Source organism: Macrobrachium nipponense, chromosome 41, assembly GCF_015104395.2.
Source record: "Macrobrachium nipponense isolate FS-2020 chromosome 41, ASM1510439v2, whole genome shotgun sequence".
Classification (NCBI taxonomy): Eukaryota; Metazoa; Arthropoda; class Malacostraca; order Decapoda; family Palaemonidae; genus Macrobrachium; species Macrobrachium nipponense.
The window spans coordinates 12,940,331-12,955,772 of NC_061102.1; the positions used below are offsets into that span (position 1 = coordinate 12,940,331).

The window sequence follows — 15,442 nt, forward strand, 5'->3', positions numbered from 1 at the left end:
CCACCACCACCACCACCCATGTTGTTCTCACAGTATAATGGTTTGTAGAAATTTTGTAGTTTAAAGAATTTCTCATAGAGCTGGTAGTGCCACTTGCCACCAGTATTTACCATGGGTACAATTGGGAATGGTTAATTTTCTTTTCAATGTGCCCTTTGTTTTTAGGGGGTTATCTGTCAGAAACTTTTCCTTTGTGGCTTGGCATTTATTTTCTATGAGGGGTTACTTCAGGACCAGCTTATTCATGAAATTTATACAGCAATCGCTGGATTATCTGGATCACCATTATACAGAACTCTTCATTATCTGGACACAACTGGACACCAGAGACCAAGGCCCAAAGATATATGATACTACTTAAATTTTAAAATATCAGAAAAAAATACATGATACCCAACAGTTGACAATACTGCAAGGCCTAAGGAAAATGGTGATGGTAACACTGCTTAAACACAAACAGCCTGAAAAAGGGTTTTGGGGGGTGGGAGAGGCCTGGGGAAGTTTACAAGATAGTGATGGTGGGGTGAGTCAGATAGGTAGTGTTCGTTACGATAATCCGATTTTACGATGGGGTTAGGAATTAATACTGATACGACAATATTCTGAAAATATATTTTTATATTTCGCTTGTAACGGGTGCAGCCCAGCAGCGTACAACCAGGCAGCAAGAGAGAGAGACCAAATTACAATAGCCTAACTTTATCCTGTCTTCTTGTTAAAAAAAAAAAAAAAAAAGCCTAACTTTCCGTCTTCTGTTTCTAGTTTATAAAAGAGAGAGAGAAGATAAGAGAGAGAGAGAGAGAGAGAGAGGAGAGAGAGAGAGAGAGAGAGAGAGAGATAGAGAGAGAGAGAGAGAGAGAGAGAGAGAGAGAGAGAGAGAGAGAGAGAGAATTATGAAAGTTTTGTTTTAACGTTTTACTCGTTTGGTAAATGTATACAGCCATGAACAACCAAACGAGAAACGTTTTGCTAAGTACAACTGAATTAGATAACATCCATTTGGCATATATTTCACCCATCGTACGATAGTAAACAATTACCGCAGTTATGTTATAAATGACGTTATATATAATAGGACCAATATATTTTTAAGTAATAACTTTGTTTGCCATATATTAAAGATCAGCAAGGAGACATACTGTTAAATTTAAACAAAGTTGTAGCTGAAGCTAACATTTTTCGAGCTTCTAATGACTGTTATTGTGCATCGGTAACAAAGATAAAACTCGCCGTACACTTGTCTGACCAAACTCAAACTTTGATAAAGCTGAGAGACTAATTTTAATCAAAACTTCAAGTCTTGAAAGAATACAGTTCACTGCTGTTTTCACGCTGATAAGTTCCTTGTTGGAGGAGTGGTTTTCGTGCTTGGCTACCAATCAGCACGGCCAACATGGAATATGAGGAATGTATTTCTAGTGATAAAAATTAATTCTCGATATAATGTGGTTCGGATCCCACAATAAGCTGTAGGTCCTGTTGCTAGGTGACCAGTTGGTTCCTAGCCACGTAAAAGCATCTAATCATCCAGGCCAGCTGTAGGAGAGCTGTTAATCAGCTTAGTGGTGTGGTTAAACTAAGATATATTTAACTTTTTCACAATTACGGTAAAGCTTGTACTAAGACGAAATCAAGCGAAAATAGCAAACGGAACCACGTAATTTTCCTTCACAATAAAAAACATGCCCACAAAGCAATCTGTTAAGGAAAAAATAATAATTTAGTTCCCAACGAGACGTATTAAATTCATATTTCAACTTAAAATTAACACGTCTTATAACAAAAAGATTACCTTCTTTCATATAAGTATCTAGATATTCTTTTATGCTAACTAGAGGCAAAGCAATTCGCTCCGAATTGAGTTAAATACGAAGAAATAAACTCGTATTTGCCATCAGCTGATTTTCAAACCAAACCACTGACTGCTTTGTTAGTATTTTATATATGATACATAATATGAGAATACATACAAAATAATAGGATAGAGTAATGTATAATTTTTAAAAGATTCACAGAAAAGATGCATATTCGTTATGTTTTTATTCCAAAACTATATGTAGGTGTCAGCAGCCTGATAAGCATTGCTCAATTATGCCGACATCGGTCCGAATCTGAGTTCGATTTATCATGGTATTTATCATCGTATATGCTAGGCTAATGTTATTCAATTTCTCTGAGTACTGATTTATCATAAGCCAATATGCATTGAACCTAGAAAATTAGCTGAAATTAATAATTACTATGCCATATATGTATAAGTACTATACTATGTATTGTAGGGTAGGCTATATTCGAGATATGATTTTTTCGATATACAATGGTTTTTTCAGAACCTAACCCCATCGTAAGTAGGAGAATACCTGTAGCTGGGCACTATGGGCGAGGGGGGGTCCTATAAGACTGTCTAGAGGAACTCTGAGAAGGGGTTGCTTTGTAAGGTGGGTGGAGCTGGGCAGCAGTTTCTTGGCTGGGAGGGGCTGGGGTTTCAGTTAGATGGGTGAAGAGGTTAGGTAGATCTGACTTGATAAGAGTTGGCTTGGTTCATGTTTATGATATAGTAATATTTTATACCAATGAACAAACAAAACTGTTTGAAATTGCAGATCCACCCACAACAGGTTGACAAGGTAGGAGTGGCCTTTATTCATTTGGCTAAACATCACAATATACTCTCAGGGGACAATATCAATAAAATGACAAATTTTATATAAATTTGTGGTTTTCATGGCTAAGAAACCTAAGGTCTTAACAATAAGATAGCCTTCTAGCACCAGCTAGAAACCAGTTATAAAACAAATCAGTTTGTAAAGCAAGGAATCTGTGGTATCTGCAAACTCATGTGTATACGAGGAGGATGCTGTTCACCGGCCAGGCTTGGAACCTCATGACGCACCAGTCTTTTTTTGACCGCCTTGGAGAGTAGTTGCTTCTGCTCTCCTCCAAAGCCGGTTGCTTTTTGTTTTCAGTGTGTTTGTGTGTGCTTCATTATCATCATGGAGCCCTCTGAATCTGCAAGGCCTCGTCAACGCTTGTGTGTAAGTGTTCAGGGTTTTCCATGCTCCAGGTTGTTGGCTGCTATCATTACAGATCCCCATACAACATCCAGTAGGTCCCGATCTATTTTTTGTTCCATTACTAATCCTAGCCCGGAATGTCGTTCCAGGGCTAAGTCGCAGTGGAGGGCATTTTACAAGAAGAGGGAGCATCTTACGGTTTCTACTTATGATTCTTGGAAGGATTTTTTACTCCATGTTTGGACGCTTCAGCATCCCCTTTTCCAGAGTACTATACCAGGCTGCTTCCACTTTACTTTGCAGAGATGACAGCCCTTCAGAGCAGAGATCCAACCATACATCAGGAGTTCATAAATGGAAACTTTGTAGTCAGTCAACAAAACCAATCATTTTCTGTGCTTTTGAGGTGGATCCTGCTTTTGAGCACATGAACCACACCATGAAAGTCACTGGAGGACTTGTGGGCATTACGCAGAAAGCCAGTGTTCGCGAGATTCTTCCTTGGAGCTCCTGAGCTTAGTAGGCTTGCTGAAGCACATGTGATGGATACCTCACTAACAACTACACGTTAGGAACATCATGACCTGTCACTGGCTGTCTGGGCAGGGCAGGAAGAGAACACTGCTCGACTCACAGTGCTCATATCATCCAAGAATCCTATGAAGTACGAAGGTAAAGACTTCCCCATTACCATCACAAAAGTTATGATGCCAGCTGAGGTGCAGAAAGATGTATGAAACCAAGACGACACTGAGCAGAAGTATGCCATCATCATGATTGGGCCCAGTATCTGGGCCAGAGCGAAGGTTCAACTGAAGACATGGAGCAAGCATGTCAGTGAAACACAAAATGGCTGATTAAGTAGTAGAGCTAAGGATGACACTATCACTATTTGCAAGCTGATATCTGTACTTGAGGACCAGCCAAAAAAAATGTGTGTTGATCTGCAGCCAGAGGATGTCACCAATGACACTGCTCCCATTACACCTTCCTTGGAATAGCAATTTTCCAGGCAATGGGTTATCCACATTGGGTCAAGACATGTGCTCAATGGGCTGATCACTTCATAGTTACGCTGGACAGCAAGTGCAGAGAATGTGATTGATTGACTGCTTAGTTCTTAGTTCTTACTGGCAGAGAATATAAGTTCCATCTATCAAATGACTTATGATCTCCCTTCATTGAAAGGGCCCACAAAGGAGAGACACCAGGGTGGAAATCCTGCAACTGCTTATCACAGCACAGACAATGCAATAATTGGCAAGCTGTCAGCAAAGCAATTCCTACCCAGTACCACAACCAAAGATGAACTGACAGTTTATCTTGCAAAGAAAGCTCTCAACCACTTTGAGGGTAAGCCAAAGGTCTCCATAGTGACTTCATGGCAAGAGGTCCTCTCAAACTTTATGGATGTTCAGTATCTCTGCAGCTCCCAAGAAGCTGACACGAGACTTATCCTGCACAGTCTGGATGCTGTTTGAAGAGGAGCAACAGAACACATTCAGTGACTTGACACTGACACATGCAATCCAATGTTACCATCAGCTTTGTAGGAACACATACTTTGTCGTCACTGGTGTGGGGAATAAGAAGTGAGTCATCCCACTGGGACCAATTGTGAATGCACTTGGTGATGCAAAGGCTGAAGCCTTACCAGGATTTCATGCCTTCTCTGGAGCCGACGTAACAGGTCGATTTGCAGGCAAGAAGAAGCTGACCTGTTGGCAAGCACTTAGCAGATGCTCCAGCCACAGTTACTCACCTCATCAATCGTGGGTGCAAGAAGACCAGTTGCACATCACATTGTTCCTGTCAGTCAAATAATGATTCAATGGATTTCAAGGTTCAATTTTCTTAGCTAATTCATCCCAGTGGGTCCATATCAGTAAACTTTTTATTTCACCATAGTTTCTCTTCGAGAGGTTAAACCTAACTAACTACACACTGAAGGAAATCTTGATTGTTGTGAATGGCATTTTAATAAGAACTTTGAGGCAAAAATTATAGCTTGGCTGTTATGATTGCTTGTATACTGGTATGTAGTTTAATTCTTCCCAGATGCAGTTATCCTTGATAAAAGGTCTTGAAGCATTGCAATCAGGCTCTCATACAGTTGTGACTAAGGGTTTTATAAGGGTTTGTTTGTTTGTATGGTGCTTTTACGTTGCATGGAACCAGTGGTTATTCAGCAACGGGACCCTAGGCTTTACGTGACTTCCGAACCACATCGAGAGTGAACTTCTATCACCAGAAATACATCTCTCTTGCTCCTCAATGGAATGGCCGAGAATCGAACCCGCGACCACCGAGGTGGGATGCCAACACCATACCAACCACGCCACTGGGGCCTAGAAGGGTTTGTATAGGAACTAATTAAGATAGGGGATGGGTGGACAATTAAGTTGGAGAAAAATAAAAGGTTGGAGAATTAAGTTGGAGACCAATGTTAAATTATTTTTAGTAGTGTAAAAGATTTACGGATGAAGAGGGTATATTGAGTGTTATTTGGAAGGTATACTGAGGATTAAGGGGAGTGATTGAGGGAACTTGCTGTGGAGATGAGGACTGTGAACTGCAACTACCATGGGGATGAAGAGTGAACAGTGTGGGATACATTTACAGGAAATATGGATGAAAAGTCCAGACAACTTTGCACTCCCCTCGATGGATATACAGATGGATAATCAGACAATTGTTCATACTGCAACACGGATCTTCAGTTAATTAAATGGTAATACGGTGGGTGGCACACATCCACGGCGTTACATAATTCTTTCTTTTTTTATAAGTATTTTTCCTTACCTTAAGGTTGAATAACGAGGGTACTACTCGAGATTTCCAGACTGATCTATATCAACAAAATTCCTACTACAGATACCACCAAATACTTGTACAGGCAGTCCTAAGTTATCGGCGGGGGTTTAGTTTTCGGCAGGATGCTGACAAGCAAAAACCGCCATTAACAGAAACTCGGCAATTTATGGGGCCAAGCTGTCAATGGTGCCTCTGTTTGGTATGTTATGGCGCCATAACTCCAATAACAGAAACTTGGCCTGTTATGGTGCCATAAATTGCTGATTTTATGGTGCTAAACAAGCGCCATAATACTGGATCGCCATTACCAAGTCCGTCAATAACTGGGGACTGCCTGTTATAGCAATACAAAAGACACAACTACTAATGATTACAACGGGCAACAAACAAGCAGGGGAGGTGGAGGTTTAGGTGTTATGAAACACTTGGAATAAAGACAATTACAGAGGAGAGAGGAATTCAAGTGACTATAAAGTAAGAGTTGGGGTACATTGTAAATATGCAATACTGGCAATAACTATAAGTGGGGTGGTGATAATGACCTCTTCGATGGCAAGATTTGATAGATTACTTTCTTGGAAAGACCCACTTCCAATGTTGAAATCTGGGGTGATTTAACTTTGGTGGTCAGTTTCCATACTTTATCTGTTACCTATTCTTCACTGTGGGCACTCACACAATGAAAATGGGATAAATTCCAGGCAATTCACTACTTAATTTACCATTGAGAGAGAGAGAGAATCAAAATACAAGGACAAAAGAATAAAAACTTACCAACAAGAGGAATATCCTTGCATTGGTCGATGACCGACTGTGCCAAAGTAGTTTTCTGATAGTAACTGGATGACTCATCCTAAAAAATAAAGAGAGGAACACTATACAGTAAAAATAAACAATACTGTACTTAAGGACACCAATCATTAAAAACCTGATTAAAAACTTCCATCTTTAATTTATTTCCTCTTGAGCAAAGTTGAGGTTCAACAATATAATATACTGCTTGACACAAGAGGTCAAAGGTCATTAAGGAAACACAAGGCATGCAAAGCACAAGATAACATGTAATATCCTGGTTCTCAAACAATGCTACAAAATATTGGTTGCTGCAAAACAGCAGCAGCAGCAGCAGCAACTCCAGTGTTTTTTATATGACTGCAGACTACATAAGAACTGCTGATATAACCAACTGTGAGAAGGCCTTTTCCAATACACGAAGAATGTTGAACATTTAATAACGACCGTGGCAATGCACCGCAACTATGGAACAACAAGTTGTTATAGCCGTTATTTAATGTCTACTGTTATATTTCTCAATTTCAAACATTCATTCCACTTGATAACCATTTGCATTTGGATGGAAGCTGGCGACAGATGAAGGGGTCCTACTGATTGGGTCAGTTCAGTGTGTGACAGACTTCCCTGCTTCTAGATTCCTCTTTAAACTTTTAATCTTCCCCCAGAAACTGAACCTGAAAAGACAACAGAGAAGAGGGATACAGAAAAGCTCCCCATTCATTGGACTTCTTGAATGACTTAACACTCTTTTACTGTCTTTTTTTTAAATTAATTTGAATAACTGCTCAGTGATCAAATTACTATTCTTTAAACACTGAATTGTATTATAAACAAGAACCAACTTTACATCTAATATACTGAAACCCGTGAAAAATAATGATTTAAAACATACCATACCCAAAATATACCTATACATTATGCGAAAAAACACTGCAAGAATTAACAAGCTTGAGCCACTTGACGTGCCTTGTGTTTCCTCTGACCTTACAAGTAAATATATATAAATACAGTATAAAATACCCTCAATAAATCAACTACAGAACATACAAATATTTCCAAAACAATACTCCCTTTGCAAGAGAAAAAAAACATGCATAATAATTGATGACTATAAAATAAAGTGCTAGCAAAAATGACAAGCAGTTTAGCCCATTTATTGGTTAAAACAAGCAACGAAAAAAGCATGAAATCAAGCTGGGACCTACTGTGTAACTACTGAAGTAAAAAATGTGACGTGCTCTGCAAAATACTGCATACTTCATCTTACCCATGCACTACCATTCCTATACAGCACTACCATTCCTATACAATCTTTAAGGGGGAAGGATTATAAGCGACATGAATTTAGCTGAAAAGTGGTAAAATGCAAGTCATCCTAGTACCCATTAAGTCTTTACTAGAAATGCAAGGCCTTACATATGTCTATACTATATCCAGCCCTGACCCAGGAGTTAGGAGGATGAGTTGTACCAAGTCTTTGAGCTCATTCAAGGGCCCCCTGATTAATAACCAGTTGCACACCACCAAAATGTAACATGTAATTTTGATAGCATTTATCAAAAGCATATAAAACTATGCAGTCTTCCACATCTGCTGGCAAACACAAAATCCTATGCATACAACTTTAAAAGAAGGCAATAATGAAATCAGGTGATTCTGCCTACTACAAACACTAAATAAATTGAAAATGAAGTCTGCAAATCCTCTGAAAATCTGAACTAAGTTTGTAAGTAATATTTCTCCATATATAGAATGCTGCCTCAATTTCCTTTGTGACAATGATGATATGATTCTTTGAGGTTTAAATTGTACTTGATGTCTGCATGAAAAAAATACATAATAAAGTATATCAATCTACATTGGCCATGGCAAACTAGAACAAAATGAAAAGTATGTGATTCAGTTATGTACACCTATACCATGGCCTCTTCAAAAAATCAAAAAAATATAATGTACACCTATACCTTGGCCTCTTTATAAAATAAAAAAAATAAAAGATTTTCAGTTTCAAACAAATCTCTACTACCACTGTTTACATGTACAGAGGACAATACTATATGAAACTGCCTGGATACAGATAACTTTAACCCTCTTCTAAACTTCGGCATCCTCAAATGCAATCTTGTCACTTAAAAATACTTTACTATACTTGACTGTGATAAGTTTTGGAGCCAAATAACCTTCAACTAACTTCGTCATTCAAGACAGTTCAAAACATTTGCAAAATGTGTCTGACCATAAACCTCAAAAAGCACAAAATAAAACTTCAAAGGAAAAGCACTACAAAACCAGCCTAGCTAGATTAACCATAAAATGTTATGGCCTGAGCAAATAGAAAAATGGAGAAGTGAATGATAGATTAGAATTACAAGTCCCATCACACTTAAGATATAGACATATTCATTACAATAATTAAACAACTACAATTCTGCCAATATTAAAAGTTAATATTAAAAGAAAATGAACAAGTTCCACTCAAAACCTCAAAAACGCCACTAAGGTATTTAACATTTGTATTTCTATTTACAAAAAAAGCCTTGCAACTGCTAAACAGCAATTTAACAGTAAGCAAAATAAAATTTTAAAATAAAAGTATAAGGAAATTAAAGACAATTCAGTATACATATTAACAGTAAGTGGCAATACAATAATTAATATCAGTGCATTTCTACCAAGTCCCTTCTTCAACCAATTCCTACCAGCTTGATACATTTCTGAATTTCAATAATATCAATGCTTCCTTTATATCCAATCTAACTAAATCTTGCTAATGAGTGTCCTTTGAGAATCAGACTCCTTACCTGAAGGAACCTCATAATATGTACAGATTTCTCATTCTATTCCTTTGTTATAAAGTAACTTCAATAAAAATTTGTCTAGTTTCTAATTTAGTTTCATAATATGTTTTTAAGAGTACAATCACTATATTCTGCTGTCTTGAACAGTTTGGGCCACTTTACTCTATAAACTAGCTTTCCTTTTCTTGCATGTGTGTGAAGTGAGAATCTAACTTTAAGCATGCTAATTTTCTTCCACAGAAGCCCTTTGAGGAATCCCTATGAATTACCTCAAAAATTTTAATAAACCAAAAGTATTCTGGCACCATTTTTAAGGAATTGACCATTAACTTTCTAAACTAAGTCATTACATATACCAGTGACACATTCATTAGCCTTTGAATGCCACAAAAAGCCTTCCAACAAAGTTTAAAATAACAGAGGGCAGTTTAAAATAACAGAGGGCAAAGGAAAATTCAAGAGGGTTAAAAAAAGGACAATGACCAAAAAACTTTACACCACTGTTTTGACTTGAAAAATCATCTATTCAAAACTAATTTTTCCTGCGCTTGTTCAATTTCTCATTAATAATTTACTACCTGTGACAAAAGTGGTATCGGCCAAATTACATTTTTTTTTCTCTCCAAACAAAACATTTTACGTAGACATTCGTCTTTCAAAGGTTCCAACCAGATTGTATTCTTGAATATTGACAACTAAAGGACCTTCAATTCTAATGGTGCATCCAAACTTCTCCTCACATGTACGTTTTTAAGATGATGAAAGTGCATTCACAGCCCAATACATTTCTCAGAACATCAATCAGACACTATTTTTCACAGAATCATGTTCTGTGATGACTGTCAAAACTATTGTCATATTAAAAACAGCAATTTATCACCGTTATCATCAAGCTTTCAAAAGAATTGTGGAATAAATTGAGAAAGAGAAAAAACATGGCAGATAATTCAAACTGGCACCAAATTCTGGATTTTAAGACAATGATTGCAACCCCAACTTTTTTAAATGATAATTAGTGACTCCAACCAACCAAACAAACTTAAGAAGCTGAAACACATACTGCAATTGTAAGAAATTAATAACATATATGGTAGAAATAGGAAAAAATGGTAGACCTTATAGTTCTATACTAATTAGCTAGGAACTACATCAAATCTTTTGAAACTGATGTCAGATTTACACAAATGAAAATCACAGGTTTTAGAGTCACTTCACCATTTACATGCAGTAAGTATGCCAAAGCTACATCAATCCAAAATTATATCTACAGTAAAAGCAAACTTGTGTATGACAAAGCATTGCAGACCATGCAAGCATTCCTACAGGAAACACTACAACCAGTAAATCTATTTAAAACAGCTAAAAAGTTATTCACACTCACCCCATGAAATCTCCTCCTGCTTTTGGGATCGTTCTGGACATTTGCAAAGACCACCTCCAGATCCACCACCTCTTCTGTCTGTTCCACTATAGCCAATAGCTCTTCATCACTAAAAAGGTTATTTCTATTTTCCTTCAAGTCCAATTCTGCACCACACTCATTTTTTTCTTCTTTTGAAGAAGCAACAGAAACCACTGAAACACTAGATGCATGCAAGGGACTTGATGAAACAGACATCGGACAGGGTTTCTCATTTTTCTCATGACTTGTGTCATTGTCAACACAAGAACCCATTAGCTTTGAAATGGTTTTCTCCAGACCTGCTCCACGAACAAAGAAATCGTCTACAACATCACAAAGACTGGGGGCTTCTTCAACCATAGTATCTTCCAAACTTATACCAAATCCAGCTAAAAAGCTTGCATCATCTTTGTCTGGAGACTGCTGTTCCTCTTCAACACTCTTCAATGAAAACTGATTGTTTGACTGAAGCTCCTCCACACTTTGATTAATTTCAATGTAGTCACTTTTTCCCGGTTCATATTCATATTCGCTGTCAGAGTCCAACTCCATAGGAACTTCAGCAATAAACTCTGATATACCCTTTGGGAGACTAGGTGGTGGTGGGGGTGGCTTTAAAGCAGGTATATGAGTGGGGCCAGAACTTTTTAATGCACCCATGAATGGACTGTTTATTCTAGTGGAAATATGTGATGTCTGACCTATACCCAGATGAGTTGGAGGAGGAAACAATTTGAATGGTGGTAGTACGGATGGAGGTGCTCCAGATGCAGAAGGTGGACAATGTGCTCTTTCACCTGGAGGTAATGGTGGTGGAGGCTGATTCAGTGACACTGTAGTTATATTAGGGGGTGGCTCAGTCATTGATACTGGTGGTATTGGTGGTGGTGGCTCATTCAAAGAGGCCTGTGGTATAGGTGGAGGTGGTTCTTTCAAAGATACAGGCAGCACGGGTGGCGGTGGTTCATGTAACATTGTTGGGGGTTTCATGGAAGCTGGGGGTAATGGAGGTGGAAGCTCATTCAATGTTCCCGAGGGTATTGATGGTGGTGGACCTTTCAATGATGGTGGAGGTAATGGTGGTGGTGGTTTATTCAGAGAGGTTGGTGGAGCTACTGTTGGTGGTGGTGGGGGTAGTGGTGGGGGTGGAACTTCACTCAAGGGTTTTAGAGGCGTTAGTGGTGGTATACCACTCAATGACAGCTCTGACGCCGAGTCACTTAAGGACGTTCGAGAAATCTGCTGAGGAAGTTCACTTGATTGAGGAACTTGTGGGGGCAGTTCACCTAATGGAGTTGGAGGTAGTGGTGGGTTTTCTTGGGGTGGTGGGGGTGGTGGTGGTGGAGGGGGTGGTGGATTCTCTTGCGGAGGTGGTGGTAGAGGTGGAGGAGGAGGGTCTACTGGTAGTGGTGGTGGTACTGGAGCTGGAAACAGACTAGCACCTTTGGGAACATACACTGGTATAGAGGGAGGTGGTACTGGTTTAGGAGTTGACCCTTTCGGGGGAGGCACTGGGGTGGGGACAAAAGATACTGAGGGTGGAGGAACAGGGGCTGGAACTGGTGAAAGCCTAACATTTGACACTGGTGGTGGTACAGGGGCTGGCTGAGAAGGTATTGGAGTAGCTTTGGGTGATAAAGCAGCAGTTTTGACAGGTAAAGCAGAAGTTTTGACAGGTAAAGCAGAAGTTTTGACGGGTGAAGCAGCTTGGGCAGGTAAAGGAGCAGCTTTGGTAGGTAAAGGGGCAGTTTTGGCAGGTAAAGGAGCAATTTTGGCAGGTACTGGAGCTGCTTGAAAATGATCACTTAAAGAGGGAGCTATTGATTTTGATTCCACAGAGGTTGCTTTGGTTTTTGAATTGCCATGATCAGTTTCAGCTGGGCTGTCCATTTTACCAGAAACTGCTCTTGGAGGCTTTGGTAAAACAGCTACTGCATTTGATGAAACTGTCATTGTCACAGAAGTAGATGATGCTTGAGTGCTAGACACAGTTACAGTAGGTGTGGTAGCAGTGATGGATTGTGAAGAAACTACTGGAACTGATTTTTTGGTCGTTAACTTGGTCTCAAGAGTCACCTCTGGAGGTTTTCCACTAGTTCTCTCTCCTGACTTTTTAGCTATGGTTAACTCTGATAACAAGGCATCAATATTTGAGCCTTTCATAGATGATACAGATAATAGTAATTGGTGTAATTCTGCTGCTGAAGAGGGTATAACTCCTTGTACTTCCCCCAGCGCTGCAATATGTTTCATGTTCTGAAGAATGGCTAGTGCAACAGACTGTATCTTTTCTGATTCAATGGGTGTTGCCTCAGTATTAGTCTTCGGTACTTTTTCAAGTTTAGAAAGTGACTCCTTTAAAGATGCTTGTTCATCTAATAAAGAAGTTCTGGTGTTGATGGTATAAACTTCATCATCCATTATAGGCGTTCCTGTGGGAGAGTAGGGAACATCCCCATCATCAGGATCTGGTGGCAATTCAAGCATGGGAGCATTCTCTGGATCATACTCATTTTCAATATCGACCTCATCTGAATTACTTTTCAGACTGACTGTTATTTTATCATTTCTCCTTAAATCAGCATGTCTCTTCTTTTTCTTTTCCCTTTCCCTCTCATAAAACCCTCTATCCTCTGACTTTCTTTTAGCATTCTCTCTCTTCTTTTCTTCATATAAGTGAACTTTCAAGTCATAATACTCTTTTTTACGACGTTCACACTCTTCAAATCTGGCTCTCTTCTGCTGATGTGAAGTAAGTTCACTCTTCTCCTTCATGAACTTTTTCTTCACCTCATAATATGCCTTCTTTCTCTTTTCATAAAGTTTCACTTTTTGTCTTCGGTCCAAGTTACTGTAATCTAATTTACCTTTTAAAATATCATCCTCATCCATGTCTTGTAGTTTTGATTCCCTTTCACTTAACCCATCCTTTGACTTTAAAGTTTCTTTTGATGAAGCTGGATCTTTTGCTGGATCTTTAGCTGAATCTACCTTTGACATCCTACTAACCGAATCAGATGGGGAGGGAACATCAGAGGCAAATCGACAGGAAGATTCTTGACCTTGCTGCCGTTCTATAACACTTACTGCAGGAGTTTCTACATTAGATTCTTTCTTATCATCTTCTGAAGTCTCCTTCACTTTTGAAGACCCTTTATTCAATTCTCCAGGTACTTCCACTTTCTGTTTGTATGAACATAAAGAAATCTCCTTTTTTCTTTTGGCGAATAAGAGAGACTTGTCTTCACCACTGTGATGAGAAATTTCTTTCCCATCCATGGGTAAGGGATCTGATAGAGATGTTTTTCCTTCCAAGAGAGGAGGAGACAAGTGCTCCTGATTCAAGTTTTCTACTTTACCCACAGTCTCTTCCTCAGATCCTACTCTAGCTGCCTCTGAGAGCTCTTTTTCCTTATCCATGGCAGCAATTTTCAGGAATAATGCCCTCTCTTTCCATTCTGTTGAAGAGCATTCCTTATCTGAATTCAAGACATCTGATGATGTCAGAGCTTCCAACTCTTCAAACATGCTTGGCCTTTCTCTTTCTGACTCATGGTTTCCTGGAGACTTAAGCGTTTCATGAAACATAGTGTCGTCTCTACTATCTTCTTTAGCATCATTCACCTTTTCAGCATTTTCCCCATATAATTCATTAACGAAACTCATTAAACTTGGCTTATCTTCATTATCAGACTTCTGGTGGTCTTCAAATAAGCCATGTACCCAATCCAACAAACTTGGTTTCTCAGTTTCACTGACTTTCTTTACTTCTGGCTCTCTCACTTCCTCATGAAGACTTCCGTATGAATCAGAAGGGCTAACCCCACCAACCATATCTTCATTTCCATCAGACCAAGCTGGCATCCAACCTCCACCCACAACAGGGGAGGCAGGTGGTGATGGAGGTCTTTTCAAGCCAGTAGATGGATCAACTTTCCACACATGATGCTTCTCTAAGTTATCTTCTCTATCCCACTTACTTTGAAGACTATCTTCTTTTTTCAGGTTCTCTTTTGTGTCGTTATCAACCATATCAGTCCTGGTTTCACGAGTCTCTTTGTCCTGAATTTCTCTAGGTGGTCTTCCCTTTTGTTCCCTCTTAATTTCCTCGTGTTCTCTTCTCCTTTCTTCTCCTGGTTGCTCCTTCATCCTCTCATCCACTTCCTCCCTCCTACTGTCTACCTGCTGCTCTCTTTTTCTCTCACCTCTCCTGTTTAAAAATGTCTTATTAGAAGAATACATTGACTTCTTCTCCTGTTTCTTCATATCTTCCCGTTTTGTAACAACTGAACCACCCATGGCATTAACTTTCTGTCGTAATTCTTGCAGACAACTAGCAGTTGAAGAAGTCCTTTTGGGGATTCTGAAATGAAAAATTATCACACTTGAACCAAATTATCACTACAGAAACTACTAGTGAGACATTCTCTTAAGAGCTTACACTATTCTAAATCTTTAAGCAATATAGCATGATTCAAGGTTGGCATAATCCAATTGTTTAAGAGCTAGTTATTTTTTTTTTTTATAAATATGACATTTGCACAGGATGGAAAAAAAATCATACTGAAAATTTCATTAAAAATACCTATGAAAGAGCAGCCTAGCCTAATTGCCTCCAT

At 38.9% G+C, this 15,442-nt stretch overlaps 1 protein-coding gene across 3 annotated transcripts in view; it reads right to left on the minus strand.

Annotated features, from left to right (window-relative positions):
• Positions 1-15,442, minus strand: part of LOC135212513 (uncharacterized) — a 129,561-nt gene that overhangs the window by 47,916 nt on the left and 66,203 nt on the right. For all 3 annotated transcript variants that reach the window (XM_064246026.1, XM_064246024.1, XM_064246025.1), the window contains exons 3-4: positions 10,803-15,186; positions 6,603-6,681 (exon numbers count right to left, since the gene is read on the minus strand). In XM_064246026.1, the coding sequence (XP_064102096.1) occupies positions 6,603-6,681; positions 10,803-15,186 (4,463 nt within the window). The remainder of the gene's footprint in view (positions 1-6,602; positions 6,682-10,802; positions 15,187-15,442) is intronic.